General features: G+C 41.7%; 1 protein-coding gene across 1 annotated transcript in view; it reads left to right on the top strand.

The window, feature by feature from the left end:
- synrg (synergin, gamma) overlaps window positions 1-25,586 on the top strand; it is a 30,281-nt gene extending 4,695 nt beyond the window's left edge. The window contains 14 exon segments of the mRNA XM_070905443.1: window positions 2,994-3,071; window positions 3,260-3,456; window positions 4,573-4,712; window positions 6,710-6,834; window positions 7,375-7,437; window positions 9,007-9,972; window positions 14,659-15,210; window positions 16,576-16,739; window positions 16,901-16,954; window positions 17,269-17,365; window positions 17,739-17,887; window positions 18,600-18,710; window positions 20,677-20,715; window positions 24,452-25,586. Of these exon segments, the coding sequence (XP_070761544.1) occupies window positions 2,994-3,071; window positions 3,260-3,456; window positions 4,573-4,712; window positions 6,710-6,834; window positions 7,375-7,437; window positions 9,007-9,972; window positions 14,659-15,210; window positions 16,576-16,739; window positions 16,901-16,954; window positions 17,269-17,365; window positions 17,739-17,887; window positions 18,600-18,710; window positions 20,677-20,715; window positions 24,452-24,583 (2,867 nt within the window). The 3' untranslated portion in view covers window positions 24,584-25,586.
- Window positions 25,587-25,824: the final 238 nt, after the last annotated feature.

Below are 25,824 nucleotides of genomic sequence, written 5' to 3'. Positions count from 1 at the left end.
TAATTTACACTCAACCATTTACACTTTCTATGAATCTGGAGGACTTTTTTTTACGTGTAGTGCTGTTGTAATAATTATTATTATTGCTGATGCTGAATATTTTTACTGGTTTTTCGTCTGGATTTGGGGTTGGTTTTGGCCTGCGTTGCAGTGTGAGAGCATGCAGCCAGCACAGCAGATGGCCTGGCCTCATTACCTAAACCTTTTAAAGCTACCAGACATTGCAAACAAGGATGCAGAATGAATAAAACCCAACTTGCTTCATTGTTAAAAAGAGACAATGTTTCTCAGTTGGTTTTAACCATATAGTAGCTGAATCCACCAGTGATACTGAATCCATTTAGGGTTTGTGCACTGACAGAAGACTGTCACTCTCATGTGTCATCTGCCGTCTAATCTCTCGGATGAGCAGCTGCTCTGACAGCTCTCGGTCTCCAGACTATGAATGACAGGACAGAGAGATCACCTTCTGTCCAGAGAAGTGCAACAGCTAGGCCTCCATCAAGTGTCATCCCCAAATCCTCTGAGACATTTCTGACCTAGTTGTTTAGCATCTGGAATAAGCAGATTAGAGGGCCTCAGGATCGCCTGCCTCTGATAGAAGACAAGAGAGACCTCTGGAATATACTTTGCAGCTTGATGTGGGAAATGAACATTTTTTTCTTGTTCAGATAATGTGGAATCAATAGTTGTATAAGACATTTAACATGGTTAACTGGTCTTTAAAAACCTACACCTAGGAATGTAACTGGACCTCACATAGAGAAAACACATACTGTGTGTGTAACGGTAAACCAAATATAAACACAGTAAGGGGGATACTCACTAAGCATAACGAGCTGTTTTTCAGCCGGTGTGCATGTCTGGAATGCAGTGCACATAGAAAGACTAAAGAAAGTTTTTCTCTGCTGTTGAACTTGTAAAAAAGTGAAGAGAAGATATTTTTGGAACTGCAGGTATTAGTTTAATAACCTGATGTCATCAGCTCAACAAAAAGACCAGTCACTGAATGCATTATAAGAAATAAGTATGGGTATGGTAAAACTTTTAAACTCCTTTAAAAGTTATTTCTGTAAATGGATAAAAACATTTCAAGAGCCATTAAAAGTCAGGAAAAATTAGCATTGTGTGCCTCTGTCTGTCTCCCTCACTCACTAGTTGGACCTAGTTTTAATCTCTTTTTCTCCATATGCGTCTGATAAAACAGGGTCACAGACTTTACACCTGCATTTCCTGAACGATAAATTTCTGATGCAATTTCCACTAAATTACATGAGATCAAACTTACAATTTTCATAGGTGCCCGTTTCTTCCATTTAACCTTGGTGCGGTTCTTCAGAACAAAAGGGATTTGAGTGCCTAAAAAAATGCCACAAATGCTTAGTAAATACCCCCCTAATATGGCAACAAGTTAAATCGTCAACTTCAGAGAAATAGGAAACTTCAACTGTATAGCAAGTGTGTGTTATCAAGAAACCTGTTCCTCATTCATCCCTCTAGGCCCGTCCCTGGAAGAGAAGCTATTCTCCTCATGCGATCTTACTGCTGATAAGACGGCCCAGGTTAGCTTTAAGTCCAAGCAGAGTATGGCTAAAATGGGTCCTAAAGCTAAAGTTTCAGCCCAGTTTGAATCCAGCACTAAAGCAAGGAACTGGGCTGCGGCCCCTGAGGACTTGAGTTTTGTCTTCGTCGCAGAAAAGCTACCTAAGGCCCCGGTGTCAACACCCAGCGTCCCCCCATCAGCTGCTGACTCATCTCCTCAAATCAGTAATGACAGTGGTGAGAGAAGTGCCTGTTTATTAGACTTTATAGCTTCTTCTTCTCTCCCTTGCTTTGCTTTCAGTAATTACACACAATCAAGGCAGTAGTTGTCTTTCTGTCCTGGGGAAATATTTTCACTCTTTCTAACCCAGACAAAATAATTCTGTACCTTTTTTGCAGCAGCTTAATCTATTCTATCTTTTTGGGTCGTAATTGGTTTATACTTGATTCTGGACTGGGCGTCATACTATTGTAGCTGTTCAGTGAAATCCTGCTGACATTTTCTTCACCTCTGAGATTGTTATGGAGTAGCAATGTCTTTGAGGTACCCTCCCTGGTGTCTTCACATCTTCTTCTAAGCCAAGTTTCTTCTCTTATTTCTGCCTGCTTTATACCTCTGTCACTTCAGGCCAAATCTCATTAGAGGGGCCTTCTCATGTTGGCGCTCTCTGCACACATTGTGGAAATGGACTGTGTCTGTCGAGGTCCTGGGGTAATACCTGCTGACTCAATAAGCTGCCGTCTGTTCCCTCGCTGTGTAACACCCTCTCAGAGAACGACCTCTGGCGCATGCTGACAGCTTTGGTTTAACAGGGATGCGCATGGATTGGCAGGTGCCGCTGAGGCCCAAACATAATCCAAGGCTGATTGTGCATGCCACTTGGCTACTCCTTTTGTGCTGTTATTTGTTTGTCCGTGTCATCGAGGGAAATATAGAGGCTCATCATGGAGACCGGGGAGATTTGTAATAAGATTCATTTAACTGCCCAAGACTTATGGGAGTATTATGTGCAAAGTGGCAGCCTGAATAAACAGATGCCTTGCAGACAGAGCGTCAGGAACTCAAAACAAGCTATAGCCTTTTTATTTTTAAATGTTTATAGCTTATATAAAAACGTTTTTCTTTTTAGGGCGGTGTCAGTAGTTAAATTAGATCTTTTAGTTATTTTTTCTTAGAAGGTAGTGTCCTCTCGCCCCTCTCCTTGAAGCTGGAAATGGCTCACAGACTGATTTTATAGATGTCTGACGCTTGTAATTCAGTGCAGGGGAGCATTACATCTGCTCTGAGCCTTCCAGACATCAGGTGTATGATTTTGTTGAGTTTCATACAAGCAGGGCTCAGCTGCCAAGAGGCTTGGCAAATCCAATGCCTGGACAAGGCTTTGACTATAACAACCAACTGTGTGTGTGTGTGTGTGTGTGTGTGTGTCTCTGCTTGCTTGTGACAGCAGGTGTTGGCGTGTACCCACAACAAGAGCACATCCAGCCCATGGTGCCAGCCTGGGTTTACAATGACAGCCTCGTTCCAGGTAAACATTTATACACGAGTATGTATATATAATGTTTCAGATATTTATATTTGACCTTACACTGTGTTTTGTAAAAACAAATGAAACTACATGCTATAAATCTCCAGTTGAATTTTACAAGAATTTAGTTGCTCTTACCTCTCCACTTTTAGCAAACATGAATATTTTTCCTTCTTTCCTTTCCTTAGAAATGTTCAAGAAGGTTCTTGAATTCACCATGACTCCGGCAGGGATAGACACAGCCAAACTCTACCCAATACTAATGTCATCAGGTCTTCCCAGGGAAGCACTGGGGCAAATCTGGGCGTCCGCCAACCGCACAACACCTGGCATGCTGACCAAGGAGGAGCTCTACACTGTACTTGCACTAATTGGTGTGGCGCAGGTAAACACTGGAGTCAAGACAAATTATCCACTTAGAACGACTTCACTAATCATCCCCCTGTGGCTTCCACACAGCTTCGCCATAAACTCAACGCTGAAATTAGACAGGCTTAGCTAGAAATAGGGAGAAAAAGGCAGCGCTGTGAATCAGCCTGGGGCTTGTGAAGCATTGTATGTTTGAGTCCCCATCAGCCGAGTTTGGCAGGAGGCTTCTTATCATCCTTAGCCTGGGCCTGTCACCACCACTCCTGGGAGGATGCAAATCTGCAGGCAGCTCACGAAACACTGCATGCCACCGCTTTCAGGCGAGGAATCATGAGACACCTTTGGAGATGTAAATCTTCAAGAGCCTTAAAACACAAGCACAAGGTGCATTCTTGTGTGAGGGTGAAGGTTTGAGTCTGCCTGTGACATCTGTTCAAAAGGAACTTGACTGTATTGAATAATTTATATGCAAATTTCGGTCTTTTCAGAGACTACAAGTTGTCATCAAATGAAATGAGCCACTATGCCATGACACCTCTAATGATCTCTCATGATTTAATTAATTAATCAACCTATAATGCAAAATCTGCATTTTATCTTATTGTCAACAAACCCTGTGAAAAGACCAAAACCAACAATGTGTTTTTCTCTCTCTCACTACTTGCTCACTTCCTCAGCAATTGAGCGCTATGTCACGAGAGGAATAAGCTATATCAGGGCTGCTTTTTTGGTTTTGGTCTTTTCATTGGATTTGCTGTAAGATAATGTAAAATATCACCTTCTTTGTCTTTTGTTTCAGAGTGGCCTCCCAGCAATGAATGTGGAAATCCTCAGTCAGTTCCCTTCTCCACCAGTGCCCAACCTGCCGGCCCTGGCTATGGCCATGGCGGCCGTCATGCCCCAGCACCAGCAGCCTATGATGACAAAGCCCCCGGTCTCCATGGCCATGGCCATGCCCACACCAGCAGCTCCAGTCATGGCCATGACACCTGCAGCACCGTCACAAGCACCCACAAACATTAACTTCATCGCCAGCTTCCCTCCTGCGCAGGTAACAAGGCCACACCTTTAGCTCTGCATTTTCCTTCAGTTCATAATTCACTTCTTACTCACTAACATATTGTTGGCGCAGGCGACCAAAGCCGACGACGATGACTTCCAGGACTTCCAGGAGGCTCCAAAGGCAGGAGCAGGAGACCAGGCCTTCACTGAGTTCCAGGGAGAGTCAGGTGGAAGTTTCCCCACCACCATCGCACCTCAGCACCAAAACAGGTACAGTGGAGTGGAGACGCTGAGTAAGCCTAAACTATTCATGATGTTAGTTCTAGCTTACATAATCAGCAATGTCTTAAAAAGCTGAAAGTTGGATCACCAGCTGATATGACCCTTATGCTGAGTTTCCATTACAAGAATTATATATCTTCAGTGTTCCTCATTATTTCTGTCTCCTTCTGCACTCTAACTGCTTCTACTTTTTTGAAGAAATTATGTAAATGTTTGCAGTGACGAGGGTCTAATATTCAGCCCTCGCTGGTTATTTATAGCTGAGTTCATCTGCATAATATTTATGTCTTGCATTATCTATCTTTGAAACCATACAGTCAGACACACTGTCTTAACATCTCATAATAACCTCCCCAGAATAACAATGAGTTTGGGTCATCTCTTAATGAATTCATTTCAGTGGACAGTAGATAAGCTCATTTCTTTATATTACTTTCCAAGCCCATATGGAGAGAATGTCCTTTCACGGAGAGGAAGCTGAAAGGCAATTATCTGTTGAAAGACAAAGAGAAAGCAGAACTAAAGTATCTCACATCTAAGTGGCACAGGGGGTTGATAATTCCCTCCTATTTCTCCCCTGAAAACATAGACTGGGGGGATTTTTTGTTACATTGTCGAAACAGTCAGGAGTGTGAGTGTGTTGCTGTCTGATTTAAATGAGAGGCTGAGAGTTCATGTTGGTTTCCCAGCCTGAACTGGCAGGCATAACTTATGGTCAGATGTCTTGCAGAGACAGGGCTTTGAGGGAACTAATATTCGCTAGAAACTGAGCATTATGAGTTCCCTCAGTGCTTGATTCTTGTATGCCATCAGATCAGCTACCTTTGCCATGTAAAGTAATAAAAATACATGTTCAGCTTTGTTTTTTGTATCTCTCAGGGGCATCAGAACATAACACGAATGGTCATGATATAATTTAATTTACTTGTGATACATGTATACTGAAACACAATTAATTTAAAGAAATAATGAGGAGCATTTGGGGAATATGGTTAATTGCTTTCTGGTGGTGAGTTAATATGAAGCTACTGGCAACACTGGAAACAGAGAGAAATGGCTAGTCTAGCTCTGTCCAAAGGTAACAAAATCTGCCTCCCAACATCTCTAAGATTCATTCATTTACCACTTTACAACTCGTTTGATATATTCATAACCAATGTGAAAAAAACAGACAGTTTCTTTTCTGGGACCAGTAACTTCCTGGAGTCTTTGGTGGTTGCCTGGCAACACAGCCCCCTGTAAAATAGGGTTTTTTCTTTAAACAAACAAGATATAACATGTATCACAGCTGTTTTCCCATCACAAGTCTTTTTAGTTAAGCTAACCAGCTGCTGTTTGTAGTTTTATATTAGACACACACGAGAGTGGCATCAATCTTCTCAACTCCTGATAAGAAAGCAAATAAGCATGTTTCTTTAATTTTAACTTGATTTGAGGCAAGGTACAGGTAGTAGACAAGATAAATTATAAACAGAGCTGGGGGGTTTTTTTAGGCTGAATGCCATTTGGCGACAACAGAACTTCAAACAGATCTCGTCATCTGTGCCCAGATTGGAGGAGCATTGGTTTATGAAACAACACAGATGTTTAATATGTCAAGGAGTTCTTTCTTAAAATCAGAGCAAAATGATGCCAAACATTGACAGACTGCAGCGATAATTGGATTTACAGTATGTGAAGGCAGACCAATGCTGATATGACCCAACTCTTTGCCTCTTTGCAGGTGTGCTTTAGTCCTTTTTCAAAATTTGCATGAATAAAGCAAAGGTGTAGATAAAACTACAGCTTGCATCAGCATTATAGTCGCCACAATGGTTAGGACTACGTAGAATGAAAACAATTTTAACAAAAAAAAAACTGTCGCACTCCAAACTTTTTGAGCCCAGGGCAAATGTTCAATCACCTCAGGCAGCTTATGGGGATTAAACACTACTGTTGAACCTCACTCTTCCTGATGTCTGACTATAGCTATTGTGTCCCTGCAGTGCACCGCCCATGTTGACTCCAGTGTCTGGTTCCTCCTCCGTCTCCGTCACGTCCTCTGATAAGTATGCTGTTTTCAAGCAGCTGTCTGTGGATCCACCTGCAGAGCCTTCACCTCCTGCCTCAGGTACCTTCTATACCTCATATACGCTGTCTGCTCTCCATGAAGTGCTCCAGCCAGGGAAAACCATGGGAAGAGAAGATAAAGAAGGTTAGGGAGGGTACAGAAAATATGATCTTCAGATAACTGGTCGGTGACACCATCACCTCAGATGTCTCATCATTCATATGAGTTTCCACACTTTTCACCATGACACAGCTGAGGAATAGTAGAAACCACTGTTTCTCAGATATTATCCTCCTCTATCTACCTAATGCAGCATTTGTATTACTTTTTAATATAACATTGATCCCTGAAGGTTACCTACTGAACGTTAAGTCTACTTTAATTGTAATGCAGAGGAAACAATTTCCAAAGCAGCTTAAATGAGGGCACCTTCAGTTTTATGGAAATATTTTTAACTCCTTATAAAATCTGTATTTCTGTCCTTGGACAATACATAGAGTACCATAGAAAACTGCACTAAGGCAGCACTTTCCTGCCTGTTTAATGTGTTGTACTTTCTCTTCATATTTTACCCATTCTTCTCTATTTGTTCCCTTCCAGATATTGGAGACAAATACAGTGTGTTCAGACAGCTTGAGCAACCTGCTGACAAGAAACCAGTCGGTAAGAAACTCAGCCACCCTTTTTTACACATTCAAGTCTCTCTCTGTCTCTGAAAAACACACGTGCATTTAAGCAAATCTATTGGTTTTGTTTATGCATTTCTGGGTATTCCTGAGACAAATCCCTTTGGCCTCTTTGCCAACTGACAAAGACGACATATTGGGCTCTGAGTTGGTCCCTGCGAGCAGATGGCTAAAGGACAGGAGAGACCTTCAAGAACAATCTCACATCCTCCTTATAAAACAAGTCTTTGTTTTATTTTGGTTGGAATCTGTAGGGAAGAGTGTGGCGTTAGTGTTCGATTCCCTCTAATTGAACATTGTTGTATAACTTGGGTAAAGCTGTCAGGTCACTACAGTGCCATATTACCATTGTTGCATGTTTACACTGTACCTTGTTTTGCAAGCCTGCAGTGTTGATACCAGTGTGTTTCCCGTCCCTGTTTCATTAGAACAGTTTCCGATGGGGACAGCTCTTACAACTCCAGTAAGTCATGCTTTGCGGTGACCTTTCCTTGGCATTGTCAGGCTCCATCTCTTTAATGAGGCCATTAGTTATCTCTTCTCCACCGTACACCAGCAGTGTGAACAGATTCTCTGTTTCAGTCCATGCATATATTATACCACAGTGGATTAACAACCGCTGAAACTCAAGAATGCATTCTGACTCTGTTTCTGTGTGGTTTATACAAGCGGCGTGTTTCTACAAAAAGACCAAAAGAGGCAAAAAGATTCTGTTCCAAAAATGTTTCTGCTGCTCTGTTTATAGCATATAAGGAGTTTCCTCATTGCAAAAAATACCCATCTTAACTGGTCATTTCAGTTTCTATTGAATTTTAAAACAAAAAAGTAAAACAACACATATAATGTTACTCGAGTTGAGACAGTTACAACTAGTACACCTTACCTCACCTCACATTATATTCTGACACATTCTGTTGTAAATCTTAACTGTACAGTATAAAAACTAATACAAGTCATGTTTATTATTATTATTATTTGCCAGGACACAAAGGCTAGCCAGATGTAACTAGTGGAAATTTAATTTGCACTTGTTTCTGATAGTTGTAGACTACTGTATCTACCTTATTCTGCTCAATTTTAAAACTTAAATTGATTTAAAAAAATGAAAAACAAAAATGCTGAAATATCATTGGTAGCAAGTTGACCTCCTGTTACTTCACTGGGAGAAAGATGAGGGTTTTTTCAGACATATGGAGACAAAATAACTTTTTAAGATGGACTTTTTTTTGCACAGTCGCTTTATCGTGTTCTGTTCCACTTGAAACAGTTCATTGCATGGTAGTGCGGATGTATGTGTCTTTAGATGATGTAGGTTTTTTGTGCAGTGATGTGTGCTATTCTTTGGACGCTCTGCACAGTTCATCACAAGACAGGAAGTTTCACAACGCGACACAGCCATAACTAATCCACACGCTTCCTCTCTTGTAGGATTGTAGAATGACAGAGTCATGGCTGGTGCAGCTGAGACTTTAATGTCTCACGCCAGTTTCCCATTATATTATTGAATATGTTTTAATGATCTTAACTTGTTCTCTTTGGTTTGCAGGGGAAGGATTTGCAGATTTCAAGTCTGTCAGCGCTGATGATGGCTTCACAGACTTTAAAACCGCCGACAGCGTCTCTCCACTAGACCCTTCAGAACAGGCCAAGATCTTTCAACCTGCTTTCCCTTCTGCTTTCCCAAACTCGCAGTCTCTACAACATCTACCACAGCAGCAACAGCAACAGCCAGCAGTGTCTCTTTCTCAGCCCAAAAATCCTCTCAACATGGCCGACCTGGACCTTTTCTCTTCTATAGCTTCCTCTGTTCCTGCCCCCACTGAGACAAAACCCAGCACATTCCCCTCTGTTGCTGTGCCCCCCACACTAGTACTCCTACCAGGTGGAGCCAAACCTCCAGCGGGAGGCGCAGATGATTTTGGTGATTTTGCCCTTTTTGGCTCCTCCTCTGAAGCTGCTCAAGCTTCAGCAGCAGGAGGAGCTGTGGCAGCCCCTCAGGACGACTTTGCAGACTTCATGGCGTTTGGCAGTTCTGGTGGGGAGCCTAAAGGCGAGAGCAGCATGGGAGTCCAAGGAGAGACCTCCACTCAGCAACGGCCTCAGCAGAGCTCAGACAAGTACGACGTATTCAAACAGCTGTCTCTGGAGGGAGGCCTGGCCTACGATGATACTAAGGAGAGTGGCGGTGGCTCTTTCTCTTCTCTCAAGAGTGACACAGATGACTTTGCCGACTTTCAGTCCTCTAAGTTCTGCACGGCGCTCGGGGCTTCGGAAAAGACTCTGGTGGACAAGGTGGCTGCTTTCAAACAGGCCAAAGAGGACTCCGCCTCTGTCAAGTCCCTCGACCTCCCGTCCATCGGGGGGAGCAGTGTAGGAAAGGACGACTCCGAGGACGCACTCTCAGTGCAGCTGGACATGAAGCTCTCGGACATGGGCGGAGACCTGAAGCATGTGATGTCGGACAGCTCTCTGGATTTGCCGGGTCTTTCGGCCCATCAGCCCCCCGCTACAGGTGAGGAACTAGTGCGATTGCTCTGGTGAGGCCCCGGCGAGTCACACACAGTATTAATTCCTAGGCCAGCAGTGGCCTCTCCTCCTCAGTGCCCACTTGTGACAAACAAACAAGGGGTCAAAGGGAAAGTAATTGAATTGAATATGCTCAAATACTGAAGGCAGACATAACACTACATGAATAACATATCAGATAAGATGCATCATATCTTTCATTCTACATTTCATCATTCATCTCATCTTATTTATTTTTATATTTATTTATTTAAATCCTTCCTCTCTTCTCTTTCCTTCCCTGCATATATCATTATTGTAACCACAGCGAGGTCTTGCCCCATATCTCTATTTATTTACAAATGATGAGTGCCGGGTTTTTATGTGATGGCAGTCATACTTCATAGACGAGGTCCCTGGCTGCTGTCTGTGTGACTCGGATAAGCTCCCTGTTTGTTGTGTCCAAGCTGCAGTGGCAGACATCTCGTTTCCCTTCGGTTTACCTTTTGTCTCCACTGGCCGAACTCTGTGTGCGCGTGTTGTTGATGTGTCGTGCAAAGAAAACAGAAAGGTTGAGTTGAATACAGACGAGTACAGGAGGGTGTTACAGTTACGATCCTCTTGTTTATTCTAATCACAGGTTTCGCACAAAAGGCTGCAGTTTACCAAAGGCATTATCTTTCATTATCATTCACCTTTTTAACTGTTGACATTTGTGCTGAACGCATACCAGATAATATAATTTTGATTAGTTGGAAATGAATTGTTTCCATACATAGGAAATTTAGCAGGAAACAAGCTATTTTGAAATAGAGCAGCTGAGATGTTCAGCGTATCATAGCTGGATGCAATACAATTTTCAGTGTTTGAATGTGAGTGTGTGCGTATGCGTCTTTATGTTTGTCTTTTATTACCCTGCAGTATTTAAGACTTGTAATGCAGTATTATTTGGGTCCTATGGGCCTCTAATTATGAGATGTTTCCATAATAGTTTGTCAGCTTTTTCTCCCCTACCTCACGTCCATGAAACTGGAGTTAAAGTTTACCTAAATCTTGTTGTTGGGTCATTTATTAAAAGGAAATTGACCCAGTTTCGGTAACAATCAGGTTACATCCATGTCAGTGCTCCCCTTCCTCATCTCTCCAGTGCTCATCATTTATTCATTCGAGCATCTCACTTTCCATGTCATGGTTCATGTTCCACAAAAAACATTCAAGACCAATTCTTAATGTAACCCAAGACGGCATGTAATCGTTGTCTGGTGAAAAGCCTTGCAACTCAAACATTTGTGATTTTCATTTTTTAAAGTTTTTTGGAAGGCTCAGACAATTTTCTGCGGGCTGAGAAAGTTGAAAGTGTGCCACTTTTTTATTCATGCATCCAACTTTCTGCATGGATAGCAGTTGTTTCAACATTTACAGTTATTTATCAGTTAGACAACATGTATATCACATCATTTCATCCAAGAAATTGATGATTCCTCTTCCTGACCAGAAGAAATCATAAATGTAAACATCCCCATTGCCTTATTTCAGTTTCTGTAGAGCGGTCGAACTTGGTTTAACCGAAACAGGCCCCTCTGTACTGACAGAGTAAGATGACGTGTTCAAACAAACAGTCCATGGAGCTGCAGCAAAACAGTTACACTACTGCTGATCGGGCAAAGACAGCGCCCAGTTTAACATCGATTCATTCATAAGAAGCTTTTACACTACTGTAACAGCTGCTCCATATTTCCCTTTCACCCTTATCTATCCGATGTTCTTGTTCTCGGAGAGCTCTGGGACGAACCTGTCGTTAAAGTGTAGCAGGCCGAGCAGTTTGAGCACCTCACCATGCTTTGCACTGTGTTTCTGGACATGTACGTAATCTTAAAGAGACAGTATTTCTTTTGTGAGGTTCCTTTTGAGTCTGGAGCACAAAAGGAATCAGATTTTCTTTTTCCTTTTTTAACCGTTATCTGTGATATCGCAGCATGAATTATCATGTGTGGCTCTACGGTCTGGCTCTCTGAGAACATTATGAAGTTAGTATTACCCTTCCTGCCTTGCTTTTTGCTGCAGTGTGCCTGCCTTTTCAATTTGTGAAATTGACAAGAACATAATACAAGATACCATTTTATGCATAACAGTATTGCAAGTTGTTTTTATCAAAGGAAAAAAATGTATACATACAGATTTAATAGTGTATTTTTATTACAGGAATATGAGCTCTTATTATGAAAGACTCCTTGATCTTGTTGTGATTTGCCAACTATGTAAATTAAATGTAGCCTACAGTATTTAGTAAGATTAAAATGTTCGTTAAAATATTTTAGGTTGACATTCCACACTAAACATTGTTGTCTCGAGTAATAATGATGTGCTATAAGAGTTTGTGCACATTAGCCTGCTTTGACAAACAATCACTGTAGCAAGAGAAAAAGGATACTGTCTCTTTAAATCTGTTTCTGCATCTGTGATTGGATGTAATTAATTTGATTAAGGCCCTTTCTGGGATGTCAGGTGTAAGGATGGCCCTCTTTGTTTTCTGTAACCCTTTGAGTGCTTGAATGAAGATCACTTCACGTTTTTACACGCAGATTAATGCAAATATTGTGATCATCTCCTCCAATCTATAATTCATAATTGTAAATGTATAAAGATGGCAGCCTCTGAAATTGTGGCTTTTAAGTCCTCACTGCTCCTAAAATGCAGTTTGTACGCAGCCTTTCCAAAACAAGCATTGATTTTTGGGATTGCCCAATTTCCCCCCTCAGGTCCTCAAAGGGTTAATGCTTCCTGCCTTGAGCTTGTTCTTTGAATTATCTTTTCAACCTGGCTTTTCAAGTGTTCTGTATTCACATCTTTTCCAAAACACCTGTTGCTTTACATCCTAATAGTAAAACAAAGTTTTTCACCTCCCCAGAATTACTGATTCTAGTCTGTGAATGTGCCTTCTCATTCTGGTTTCTGCTTCTTTATCCTCGGATTATCTTTGTTTTATTTTCTCACTGTTTGTTTTCTCCCTCTTCTCCTGACTCTGCATGCCCTTGTATTCTAAATGACTGAAATCTAATTTTACAAGTGTTAGTTTGACAAACCTCTTGTAATGATAGACCTCTTTCACAGTACTTTGTGACCTTTCTCTCTTTCTCTCTACTCATGTTGTCGTAATAAATATTGCTGTTGGTATTGCTGAAATGCGTACCGTCTTATTTTCTCCTTTCCTTTCTTGAGAAGCCGTAAAGTGATCTAATGACACAAGGCTTACAGCACTAGGTCCTTGTCAATTTCACAAATTGCTTTTGTATCCGAGGGTTCTGCCATGCAAAATAGGAAGGGTTCAACAAGGTCGATTTTTGTGTTTGAGAGAAACTGAGAGAGAAGACCTGAATACTAAAGTGTTGACGAATGTGTGCAAACTGTATAGCTCTGTCAGTTCGTATCAGTTATAAAGAAACTGATCACAAACTGTGCTCTGTCAACACAGCACAGTAAGAAACAGAGCAGACGTAGTGACAGGAGAGATGTTTTATTGATGTTGTTTGAGCGTCAAAATCCTACAGGTTGCATTTAGTATAAAGAGATCAACCCCTGTTATTGTTAAAGGCTGTTTGTCACCAATGAGAACAGCGTGAAGTGTTATCACGTAACCAGAATAGAGGAATTGCCCACTACATAAAAACAAAAGCCGTGTTTGTTGTGTTTCAGTAAAATGGTGGCATTAATGTTCATCTCATAAACATGATTCAGCTCAGACATCAAAACAACTTGTTTACCCTTGGCAACATCATTTATTTAACAGAACTCTCAAAAATGTGGGTGAGAGGATGTATTTTTGCAACATAGTAGGTATTATTACTGTTTCAACAACAAGAATTAGTCAGGTGCTAGTATTATCATGACGTAGTCAGCATCATAAATGTGCTGAATTACGATGTATGTGATTGACTATGTATGGGAGTGGGTCTTTTTACAATACATATAATTTCATTCTTGCCACTATTGACTATGCAGAATAGGTGACAGGATGCCAGTAAAGTTCTCTATAGTGGTGTCTGGCCACGTAGTAGATAGTTCAGGTTTTATCTGCACATGTCTTGAGATATCTGAAAGATTTTAGCCTCCATCCAATTGCAAACGAGGTGAATGGACTTTCATTTGTGGTGAAAAATGAAAAATTACATTTCTCTGGATAATCCACAGAGGACTGTTTTCATTGGGACTATTTCTTTTGTTGAAAGTTGTTTCAATGAAAACTGTCCACAGTGAGGTGTGTGCATCATCCAGGCTAACCCAGGACATTGTTGTTATGTTTTTTGATGTAATTTTCAAACCTGTGAGTACCACAAACAACATTTCATTTACCTCCATTGTACTGACCTGGAGGCATAAATGTTAGACAGATATATCAAAACCTGGGCAAATAAAATGAAAACTACCTGCATGGATAGATGCCACTAGAGGTAAGTGAGAAAATGTTTTGTAATTTAGGTGAACCGACCCTTAAAGATTCATTTTCGATTTAGTTTTTCTCAAGACCTAATTCCCATTAGAAGAAAAGATATATCGCTTGAACTGTAGATAAGTGACAAAGTGATAATCCAACAGAAATCTCAGTCCCTCATCCAGGCTCATTAATCTACCGCTGATCATGACAGCATCTGTGCTATTCGTAGGAACCACTGGTATGTCTGTGTTGTCATTACAGAAGGAGACGACATGAAATTTGACCCCTTTGGGACGTCGGCCCTCAGCACCCTGTCCAGCTATGACTGGTCAGACCGAGAGGAATGTCTGCCCGGTGAGGTCAGAAAGCCGCAGGGCTTGGAAGGAGCTTCCCTTCCATCTTTAGCGCCAGCACAGAGGAAGGAGCTGACCTTCGGCAGCTCCGAAAACATCACAAACAGCTCCGTAGCAAATATCGCCACCTCCTTCCCCACCGAGGATGGCTCGTCCACAGATGACAAGTTTGAAGCCTTTGCTGATTTTGGCTCCGGCGACCAGGGCGCCGTCGATGATGAGGATGACTTTGGGGACTTTGCAAGTACCGTTTCTGAAAAGTCTGACTCACCCGCCGCCACCGCTGAGGTGGGCTCCGAGGGAAACCAAAGCGAGACCTCTGATGAGTTTGGAGCCTTCCAGGGGGACAAGCCAAAGTTTGGCAAGTCTGACTTCCTCAAAGCCAGCGCTCAGACCAAAGTCAAGTCCAGTGAGGAGATGATCAAGAACGAACTGGCAACCTTTGACTTGTCTGTTCAAGGTGAGTCACAATCATCACGTTGATCCTACTGTATGTGACAGAATACAACTAAAAATGTTTTCGTCATTCATTTATCTGTCGTCACCTTGGATTCTGGGAACATTCGATTGGTAGTCTTTACTATTGTCTGACATTTTATAAACCAATCAATTAATCATGAGAATAATTGGCAGATTAATTGAGAATGAAAATGACCATTATTGCAGTTGTTTGTAAATAACATTGAAAAATGCCTCAAACAATTTACCGGAACCCAAGATTATGTCTTCAAATTGATTTGTTACTCAGTTTATAATGATATTAAACAGAGCAACGCAGTAAATCCTCACATTTGAGAAGCTGGAATATGTTTTACTTGATAAAATCTTTAGATGATTTATTATCAAAATGTTCCTGAACTGATTTTCTGTGGATTAACTAATCACTGAACTCATTTGTGTCAGCACTATAATGTGACGTTAATATCAAATTTGTGACCAGACATTACATGTTTTCTATAAAGACTGTGACTCTACCGGCCAACTGTGAGCCCTTGGCCCTAAAATGGCGCAAAAACACTCTCCTCAAGCATCTTCTACCTCCCCACCCCCACTTGTTAGGCCCATCAGATGTGTAATAAAGGTGTCAGACATTAGATGGCAGTGTTGAGATGCCAGCCCTGCTCTAATGGCAGTGACAGGTGAGATGGATTAGCAGAGGCCAACAAATCCATGAGCAGAAATTAACCGTATCCACTGAAAGGCTGTTCATTTTTTAATTGCTGTTTGCTGGTGTCATGTTCCACGAATAATTTATTAGCGTTTCCTGCACTGTGATAAAAGCCCATTTGCCCCATAGATTTATCTCCATGTGCTGGATTTAATTTGTGTGAAGAAGAGGGCTTTACTTACTCCTCATCGCTCAGTGGAACAGTAATCTGATCATGGTGGGGCTTCTTGGTTGTGGGGAGGATGACGCATGTCTCTGTGGGTGGTGGAGGAGTTGGGGGGGGGGGGGTAGATTACCTGTGTCTGGACAGCCCTCACACACACACACACACTAACTGCCAGCCCCACTGGAATAGTCTGGGTTTAGCATGTGTTTGTTGTGCTACCCTGCCAGGATTTGTCCGTCTGTGAGTTCCTATGAATAATTCATACCTGCATATTTGTGCCTCTGTTTTGTACGTAATTGTTTGTCACAAATTAAGTATTTACTCATGCTGTCCTTGTCCGGGAGGAATTATCCGCGAAAGAATGGAAGTATAATAATTGCAAACAAACAGGTGCATATATATCTCGACATGAGTCATCGCCATGGGTTTCTGAAAAGTGTGGTTCTCGCTAACATCATTCACCTCCCTCTTCTCTCCTGTCTTTGCCCAAGGCTCCCACAAACGCAGTCACAGTTTGGGCGACAAGGAGATTGGGCGTTCGCCCCCATCTCCGGCTCCAGAGCAACCCTTCAGAGACCGATCCAACACCCTGAGTGAGAAGCCCGCCCTGCCTGTCATCAGGGACAAGTACAAGGACTTGACTGGGGAGGTGGAGGTGAGGAGTGCCCAGCTTTAATTGCACCACATGTTAGCGCTGTTATTAACCACCAGATTTCAACACTCACGACTGTTAAAGGCTACAGAGTACAGAAGTGTTCCTCTGATCTGTTTTGCCTTTGTGTTCATTTGAGATAATTTTGTGCTGTGTTGTTGCAGGAGAGCGAGCGCTACGCATACGAGTGGCAAAGGTGTCTGGAAAATGCTCTGGAGGTTTGTATTTGTTTGTGTCCTGCGTGTGACCTGTCCCATGGCGACTTAATTGTGAGAGTGACTATACAAATGTAGTAGAGTAATTAAGATAACCAAAAGGCACTGAAATGTTTTTCAACCTGCTGTTCTGCCTAAGTACATGTACAAATACTTTTCTTTACCCCTGCAAACATACCTTTACAATTTAGATTTAAAACAAGACACAAGTGTCTTTAAAAAAGTTTAAAAAGTCTCTGCACACTCCCGCACACTGTCTTGCATACTGCTGGAATATTTATTAATTCACAACTGGTTTTCTGTCTTCCCACATTAAGGTCATCACCAAAGCTAACAACATCCTGAACGGCATCAGCAGCTCCTCTGTCTGCACAGAGGTCATCCAGTCTGCTCAGGGCATGGAGTACCTGCTGGGTGAGGAATCGCACACCACCCACGCGCACACACACACACACACACACACACACACACACACACACACACACGCACACACACACACACGCACACACACACACACACGTATAAACAGGCCAGGACTGTTAAAGAACCCTGTGTGTAGCCTTACACCCTCTGAAGGACAGAGGGACAGAGAGGACAAGATTAAAACGAGCTGTGATGGCTTATCTCTGCCTGGTCTGACAATGTCCTACTACCTTATTGTGTTTCTCTGCTTTCAATGAGCTGTGAGTGGCAAACATGTCACAGCGAGGGACTGAACACAATGTGTGCCTCTTGAAAATGGAACAAAAACAAAACATGATTTTTGTTTGTGTATTTTCTCTGTCAGGTGTGGTGGAAGTGTATCGCGTCACCAGGCGTGTTGAGCTGGGTATCAAGGCGACAGCCGTGTGCTCTGAGAAGCTACAACAGCTGCTGAAGGACATCAGCCGAGTGTGGAACAATCTCATGGGCTTCATGTCGCTGGCCAAGCTCGCTGTAAGATGCTCAAAAATATATAAATATGCCAGAGCACAGGACAGTTAGGCAGTAAATACACAGATTTATGTATGCAGCTGCTTTTACTGCCTTCTGTTATCACCCAGATATGTTTACACTCTTCAAGTGCAGGTACACAAATACGCATGATAATAGAGCATTGTGGCTCAATTTGCAATAAAAAGGCTGCCAGTGACATAATGAAATGTTAGCATTGTCAATCAATTAGGTTAAAATCGATGATTCATTGATTTGGTTGCTATGTAGCTGGAGTCTTTTGATAGGCCGGTGTTCGGATCAACAAGGATGACAAGGACTGTATAGATTTATTTATCCAGCTGTCAGCTGCTGTCTGTAAAGCAGAAACAGAGAGAAGGACGACCGTCCTCGTCCACAGAGCCAGCAGAGGAGGAATATTGTTTTTTTTCCACTGCAGAAGATAAAACTGGAACAGTATCTCGAGGAGGGAGAGAGAAAACAAAACTAATGTTTAATTGAAGCATGCAGGTAGAAGAAAGATGCTGCTGCTGTTTGTTTTTTACTCCACTTAGTTGAAGTCAAGCAAAGTTGATGTTGCTTGGAGATGTTTACTGTAAGCAGACTTGTTCTCACTGCTGTTATTATAAGAATAGAAATGACTACATTTTACCCTGCGGCAGGAAGTAATATTTATTTGTGTGTTTGTGTGTTTTTTGTGCGTGTGTGTGTGTAGCCTGATGAAAGCTCTCTAGATTTCTCCTCCTGTATTCTGAGGCACGGCATCAAGAATGCCAAGGAGTTGGCTTGTGGGGTGTGTTTGCTCAACGTCGACGCTCGCAGCAAGGTTTGTCCACACTCACACACACACACACACAGAATAACTGTTAGTGGATACATTTTTACATAAATGTTGTTGTGCTCATCCACAGCGGATAACAACTGACATTTCTTTGACTTTGAAACATTTTGCAGAACAAAGAAGAAAGCGCTATTGGACGTCTGTTTAAACGAGTATGAGACAGTCTACTGTCAACCAAATCTCATTCCACTCTTTCCCACTGGGGGCCTCGGGGGGCCTATTCTCCTCTTACCGTCGAGCCCGGCGGGGGGCCAAAGTGACAGGATTCACTTCTCTCCACTGCTCCTCTCTCACAGGCATACCACAGTTGACACATAACGGCATCTAAGTAGCCAAAATCACACTTTAACAGGTGGATCAATTGGCCGTTTGCTAAGCCCGGCCCCTCTTCATTACTGTTGCTATGCCTGTCTAGCTTTTCGTTCTTGCACGGCACATAATGCAGTTTACGATGATTTACCACTCAAAATTCATTGAAACCATCGATTTTGTCTGCATAAATGACAACTGTCACTAGCAGATTTCATCAGCCGTAGTTAGCTAGCTAATTAAGCTAGTTATGTTAGCTAGTTTGTAGTGTTTCTAACTCAATGGTTTGATGGCTTACATACATGATAAGAATGTTTTTTAAAGCTACATGTCCCAGACAAAAAGTCAGACTTGTAAATAAAATTTTAAAAAATTGCAATTTAGAGTTAGTCCTCGTATTGTAAGTATGATTAAGAAAAATTAAAGAGCAAATTTTTATTTCAGTTCTAACATAACTCTGTTTGGCTGCTTAGCTTACAGATTACACAATGTGTTTGGCTAACGTAACTCTATCTTGAGTATCGTTGTGCTGGATATGCTGGAATGTAATGTAAAAAGCACAACAGAGCCTCAAAGGTTAGCCTAAAGTCTTATAGCATTATGGATCAGTTTAACATGTAACAACACAAACTAAGCAAGTTAATGATATGCTCCTTGGTCTTGGAAGTAGTATCGCTGGCTTACCACTGTAGGTAAGCTAGTTAGCCTGACATGCTAACGACTACATGACACACTTTTGCTCTCGTCTATGGTTTTGGAAAGGCTAGAAAGAAATAAACCACCATCCAAACTCTTTAAATGCGGGTTGTTGCTCTTATCAGATCCCCATGCGCACCACTTCAACATGTAGAAAAACCCAATGCTTGACAGGCCTGACGTGCCTAGTTACAGTTGCTAAGCCACTATTGGACAATCATCGTTTGGAGGTAGGGTTTAGCAAACGGTCAATGTAGGTCATTGTTATTCCCATCTGGGATGACTAAAAAGTGTCTCAGGATAATGATGTGCACTCTTGAAATAAGTGAGAGAGGAGAGTTGTCACTTTGGCACCTCAGGGTGGCTTTTTGCACTCTGGGATTGGTTCTTCAAGGTCACAAAGGTCGTCGCTTTGTCTTGGAAGGGTTTCATTTTCTATTCTGTCGCCTCCATCTTCGAGGTAACTGCTCACCTCGCCACTTTCAGCTAATAACCATTGGTGTTTCTGATAACTGTCCAGCTATTAACTCCGACTGGGGCACTCTGTGCAGAATGGCTGTATGTCTACCTCCTTGCCTACGGTGGCTGCGATTTTCATTGACGTAGGCCATTGATGGTATTCTCGGACCCTGCGGTGTAGAGGGCAGGATGGTGGCGCTGATTGTTTCTTGCGTTCCCTCTGCTGCTCAGCCAGAAACAGATGGATGGTCCGGGCAAGATATGGCTGACTGAGAGGCATCTAGGACGCGAGCAGATGTGCCTTACACATTAGTCATAAGCAGGGAGTACAGCTGATAATCGACACACAAACACTCTCTCACCTCTCACTCGTGTGTGCACAGAAGCAGGCTGGAAATTAATGCAGTTTTATTTTGTCTCTGTGCCACTAGCATGAGATTAATAACCCCCCTTTTAATTACATTTTTGGCAGAGCCACACTGGTAAGAATGCAGAAAAGCCAAGTGGAGAATAGCATCCCCTCAGAGTATAATGAAGTGAAAGAACTGCTTTGGCTACAGCAGACGGCGCTGATTGTTGCATTGCCGTGAACTGAAGAGGTACTGATTTGTTTTTCAACCAAAGGTACAGAAGGGTGGTGATGTTGATGTGGCATCAAAGAAATGTGAAAAATGCTTGACAGCAGATGAGCTTAATGGCTCCTGCTTCATTTGTGCTGTAAATTTTCATCTTTCAAAAGATTCTATGAAATTTTTATCCCATTTGTTGACGCAAATAATGCCAAAAATCATTTTGTCAATTTCAGTCAGAGCTGAAATTGTCCTCAAACGTTCCCAGACTCACCTTGTTGCTGTTGGAGCAATCATTTTGGGATGCCACTGTTGTGTCGTCACTATTTCTTCTTCAGGTCAGAAGGCAGGGATTGGCACCCGGCAGCAACTTCTCATCTTAGTGTGTCAGTCAAAGGCAGCAGCAGTTATAAGTCTTATCATGAGTGATACTTTTCAGCTAATGATGCTCCAGCACTTCTGCTAAATGATAAATGCTAATTTGAGCAATTACAGAGAGCACTGGAAAGGAATTTAAGTAGAATAATTTAGCATTTCTGGCTATTTATATTAATGCAGGTTTCTGAAGTGCCTCAAGGATTTGGATTGATTATTCTGTATAGCTTTTACTTGAGGATGTATGACAGCAGTGCTAACAGAAGTTTGGATCCAAACCAAAAGGTTTATTTCTCCAAATGTTCCCATCCCCTCAAAATTTTAGTTTGTAAATCTGTTTTTTGGTTGCCCATCTCTATCACAGCATGCTGTACTGTGCCTCGGGTTAGCAGGGTTCCTACACAGCTAAAGAAAGTCAAGGAAATTACATACCAGGTTGAAGACGTTTGGGAATTGACAAAATGCCTGTCTGGAAAAAAGACCACAACACAAATCTTTGCCATTTTTCCATGTAAAGAATATTTCTAAGCTATAGATGAAACCAGTGGGTTTATGTGTCATGGTCTCGAGTGCCGCCTCAGCCATTACTGTAGTGGAAGTTTCACTGAGAGTGAAAGCAGAGACGTTTGTGTTGATGACGGTCAGCAATGACCCCCTCCAACAAATGTGGAAGTTATTCAGTCCCAAAGCACTAGTCTGGAAAAATTAAGATTAACGTACCACTTCTGTCTGATTGTGTGGAGTAATGTTAGCTAATTAAACCCATCAGGAATTACTTGCTACCTTTAAATCACCATTGATTTCTTCCATTGTCATCAGAAGAAATGCAAAATGTCCTAAAATTGGGAACATATCATTCCATAAAAGTGGAATTTCTGTCTTTTACCTGCTCAGTCGTACCACATTGTAACCTTTACTTTAACGGCATTTGACGCCCATATTTTCAACATATAACCTCTTCTATAGGGTCTGCTGGACAGATCACAAGTGCCGTCGCTGTAATGGCGGCTTGTATATTTCTGTCTATGAACAACAGTGGCCCAACTGTGATAGACTGCACTGATCTGTTACGTCAGTCAATATTTTAGATCAATCTAGGCAAAATCTCTTGAATTCCGAGATAGAAAATGTGTGGGAGCCCTGAGGGTAATAACTTGGATAAACTGGGGAAAATGAGCTCTGTTCTGGTGAAACAGCTGATCTGAATGTTTGCTTGCTGCTCACTCTGTGCACACTAACTTTTCTTTGCTCTTGGCATTGCATGAATATGCCTCAACATGCTGACTCCTCTTGTGCTTGCAGGCACTGACTAAACACACTGACAGGAGGTTAAGGGTAACTATGCCTCATTTATTTTTAAGTCTTAGTATAGAAAAGCTAGATAGTAGATTTAGGGTAGATTTTGATATTATCTAACCAGGTAGTGGCTCATTCTGAATCCCAAACCTTTACATGCAGCTACAAAGGTCAGGTGAATTAGTAGAGTCGCTGTTTGAAAGCATGAATACTCTCATTCTTGTCTCAGAGTAGAGTTACCAATGGCTGCCTGTCTAAAGGGCTTAATCGTGTGCAGCATCTGTCTAGTTAAAACAGACTAAATTGGCCAACATTCACTGCCACACAGGTGAAGTCTAAGAAGAAGGAGTTGGAGTGTGAAAGAGTGAAGGGAAAAGTGCAGGTTTGAGAGGGAAAGGCTCTGCAGTGAAAGGAGGAGGTATCACAGTGCGTCTTTGTGTGATCACCCTCTCATTTTGCATCCTCTCCCTCCAACATTTCCAGCTTTGGCAGCCGTAAGTGCAGGTTTGTGGAAACAAGTAGGCCAGGGCACAAAAGAGCTCAGAAAGGAAAGCGCTCTGCTCATGAAATGTGAGCGTGTGAGAAAAGGCAGAGTGGAAATGTGTCATTCAGTTTGCGTGAGAAAACCTTTCATCCAGCGGAGCATCTGTGCTGCAGACTACACTTGTGCAGGTGGAGACATATCTGACTTAATGGTGTGTTGTATTTTGTATGCAGTTCTATGCTTTCTGCATGCGTCTCCCCTCTCCTTCTGCGTGGGAGGCTATGATTCACTGCACATGACTCATTCCTCTCTCCGGGCTTCAGTATTTCACCAGGGATGCAAAACTCTTAAACTGCACATCGCACACATTAGCATCTCCTGATTGCACACACAGTGCTGCAGCTGGGCCCAGTGAAAATGCAACACATTTCATTTTCTTTGGGTTATTATTTTTTTCCAGATAATTCTTCAATTTCTTTTTCCCCATTTATAATAAAAAGTAGACACACAGCCTCAAGGTGATGCTTGCATGAGATGGTCTTCATGCTTTGATGCTTCTCTGTCTTAACTGGCGTGATCAAACAGGCTGAAGCGAAGCAACGTGCATCAAGATGTCTTTTAATGTTGATGATCTATAATTTCAGGTTAAAACGCCGACATCTTGGCAAGCCAATTTAAGTGTTTTTTTTTAAATTAAATATTAGAATCATGTTTCGTAATTAAAACTACACCAATGCAATTCTGTGTGCAGCTTCAACACACACACTTCAGCTGTGGAAAACTGAATCTTGAACACTTATACAGTGTGCAAAGAGATGCCTTGCTCTGTACCTTTGTGGCGTCTCAGGTCTCTTTGTCTCTCTCAGTGTCACATGGTGAACATTTATTTATTCTACCACAATCACAGAAATACCAAAGAGACTGTTAATAACGGCTATAATGAGTCACAGTATGTTTTATCCTCGTGCGTTGAATTCAAACATAACAGGATTCTTCAGAAAACATTGTTGAATCTTTGGATGTGATCAATGAGATGTGACACAGATTTGCACTCAGTACCTATTTGAGGTTATGTATTATTTATATGCAGTTGATGTTTTTTAGCCTTCTTTTCCTTGGATAAGTACTCAAATACAATTGTATGCAGGCCATTTTAAACAAATGAGAACGAGTGGTAAAATCCTTTTCTTGCCAGAGGCCTATTTTAAAATTCATAACTTGGCTGAAGTGTACAGCAGGGTCACGTACCACAGTGCTGCTCTTAAAAAAAAAATTAAAAAAAAGATGTAAATCATGCTGTAAACGAACATTGGTGCCCATTTTTAGTATTCAAACTCAAAAAGGGATGGTGCACACAAAGAAACATGCATTAACAGCTGATCAATCACAGTGGTGTGTTAGTAGTGGTAAAGGGATAAGAGAGTGTCTCCTTCCTTGTCCATATCCTGCATATCTACCCCTCTTCCTCCTGTGTGCAGAGATGGGTTTATTGTCCTTGCTATTCAGGTGTGTAATATTTCACCTTTCACTCTTGACAGGCATTCAACTCGGAGACAGACAACTTCAAGCTGCTGTACGGGGGCCACCAGTACCACGCCAGCTGTGCCAATTTCTGGATTAACTGTGTGGAGCCCAAACCCCCGGGCCTCATACTGCCTGACCTGCTCTGAGCTTTGGCTACGACTGCCATGGCAACGGGGCACAGGGCTAATCAACATCAGATAGGTGGAGCAACAACGCACCTCGCACTGCACGGGCTCTCAGCTTGGACTGAGAGCAAGAGAAGGACGTTTAACGTCACTGGATCCCTCTGTATTTGTTTTTTTTACTCCTTCTTGTCACAGTTTTGGTGAACTCAGCTGTCACTCATGCTGCGTTCATGTGCTGATCTGGTAGTTTGTTAAGCTTTTCTATAAATAATCACCTTGTACAATGTTATTATTACCCTTTTGTTCTTCCACATCGTATAGGTCAGCTGCATAGGTCATATTTAAATCAGTTACTAACGATGCTTTTAAGCTGATTTTCACTGCAGAAAAAAGACAATATTACGAAATAATCTCTTGTCACTGACTCATTTAAATTATTAAGTGTGCAATATCATTAAAAACACAGGCAGAGGAAGTCTGTAAACATCTGGAGTTTCTAATGTCACTTTGCTTTTGTTTGAGAGGAATTGTATTCATGACTCCCTTTGTTCCCACTGAACCAGAGCTGTTGAATCATAAGCATATTATTGTACTTGAATTACATTTGTTGGTCGGGTCTGTTTGATGAAACTCTGTGGCTGTTATGGTTTTAATATCGTTCTAAAATGACATTCAAACCAATCAAACTAAGGCAGATGTCTACCTTTTTATGAATTGTGTTCAATTAACTGCTTTGAATGTTCTTTGCACTGTTGAGATTTCAGCACCTCTTGGGGTATTTAAATTCTGTATTTTATAAAAAAAAAAATGTTGGTTTTGGGTCTGGAAGGGAACCATGTTAACGGTTTTGTTTTTCTGTCTTAGTGTCGTGTGTAACTAGAGCTGGAAGTCCGGAAGAAGTTGACTGTGATTCTGAACTGATATTGCAGCAGCACTTTTTATATATTGCAGTGTCATGCTGTAACATTGTAATTATGACTAACTGTAATGTGAATGTGATGTAAATAAATATGCATACATCTTATTTAAAGTGTCACAGATTATTATACTGTTTTTAAACAATACTCGCAGCAATTATCCAATCACAGCTCAGCAACCGTTGAAACAGTGTGCGTGGGGCTGTAATAAGAGCAATACTCTGTATAGATAGAGGAGGGTGGTGTGTTTTTCTTTTATATACTTCTCAAAACTATAAACACGAGTGAAAGAGTAAGCAATGGATTGAGTTCTGTTTGTCTGCTCTAAGGTAAACTGCATGTCGT

Source organism: Enoplosus armatus, chromosome 5, assembly GCF_043641665.1.
Source record: "Enoplosus armatus isolate fEnoArm2 chromosome 5, fEnoArm2.hap1, whole genome shotgun sequence".
NCBI lineage: Eukaryota > Metazoa > Chordata > Actinopteri > Centrarchiformes > Enoplosidae > Enoplosus > Enoplosus armatus.
Note: the sequence above shows the minus strand (reverse complement) of the source record. Positions and strands in the feature narration are given on the sequence as shown.